The sequence below is a fragment of the Sinocyclocheilus anshuiensis genome, unplaced genomic scaffold (genome assembly GCF_001515605.1).
Source record: "Sinocyclocheilus anshuiensis isolate Anshui unplaced genomic scaffold, SAMN03320099.WGS_v1.1 scaffold579, whole genome shotgun sequence".
Classification (NCBI taxonomy): domain Eukaryota; kingdom Metazoa; phylum Chordata; class Actinopteri; order Cypriniformes; family Cyprinidae; genus Sinocyclocheilus; species Sinocyclocheilus anshuiensis.
In genome coordinates this window covers 3,125,138-3,126,052 of record NW_015551075.1, presented here as the reverse complement: position 1 = coordinate 3,126,052, position 915 = coordinate 3,125,138, and the positions used below count along the sequence as shown (strand labels likewise).

At 35.5% G+C, this 915-nt stretch overlaps 1 protein-coding gene across 7 annotated transcripts in view; it reads left to right on the top strand.

Annotated features, from left to right (window-relative positions):
- LOC107662299 (A-kinase anchor protein 13-like) overlaps positions 1–915 on the top strand; it is an 89,084-nt gene that overhangs the window by 54,952 nt on the left and 33,217 nt on the right. For all 7 annotated transcript variants that reach the window (XM_016452275.1, XM_016452278.1, XM_016452279.1 and 4 more), the window contains 2 exons: positions 297–339; positions 443–551. In XM_016452275.1, the coding sequence (XP_016307761.1) occupies positions 297–339; positions 443–551 (152 nt within the window). The remainder of the gene's footprint in view (positions 1–296; positions 340–442; positions 552–915) is intronic.

Below are 915 nucleotides of genomic sequence, written 5' to 3'. Positions count from 1 at the left end.
TTTTTTTGAGAATCAATAAAGAATGCTGGGAAATTTCTCACAATAATAACAATATGATTTCATGATATATTTTATATGATATAGTTTCAAAAACTCTATATCGATTAAAATGGTCTTGCACATAGCATATTCATCGCACCACGAGTCATTTTAATCTGGTCGAATTGCTTGACCAAGCACTAACTCTTTTTGCAAAAAGACGGTTTTGCATGTGTACATAAATCAGGCTCTATCACGGGGCGATGCGGCTGTTTGTTGTTGGTGATGCTAATTTGACTCCATCATTGTACTTGTAGGCATGACGTCATTCACCAGTACCACCAGTTCAATGGGATACAGGTTGGTCACCCATGACTATTTTGGCTCATTTCATTTTGACATTTCTGGAAACACTGGAAGCAGAGTAATGCATGCATTTATATCTTGATTTTTTTTTTTTTAGCATCACAGAGGAGGAGCCTGGACCTTTAAGAGGAGATTTTGAAAAAAGTACCACCAAAGTGAGCCGGACGTTCAGCTACTTGAAGAACAAAATGTACAAGAAAGCCAGAGTAAGTCAACTTTTGTAGTCAAGTTATTTCCTCTCTACCAAAAATGTAGATTAGATCATCTGTTTCATTGTTACTGATGACTGGGTGTAAATGATCACCCAGTCAGTCAACTGAAGACAGGAATTTACCATAGTACTAAAATGAATGAAGAAGTAAATGGTGTCAGGTTCTTTCTGAGCATTAGAGGAAATAAGACAGGAAGTGGAGGCACAGTAATGTTTCATTCTTTACTGTTAGCTCAGCATTTTACCCTTTTAAAGGGCCAGTACTTTATTTACAGACTGCAGAGACATAATGTGCAGTGGGGCACAAAAGTAATAAATATTCAAAATAATATTTTATATGTTAATTTTATATATATATA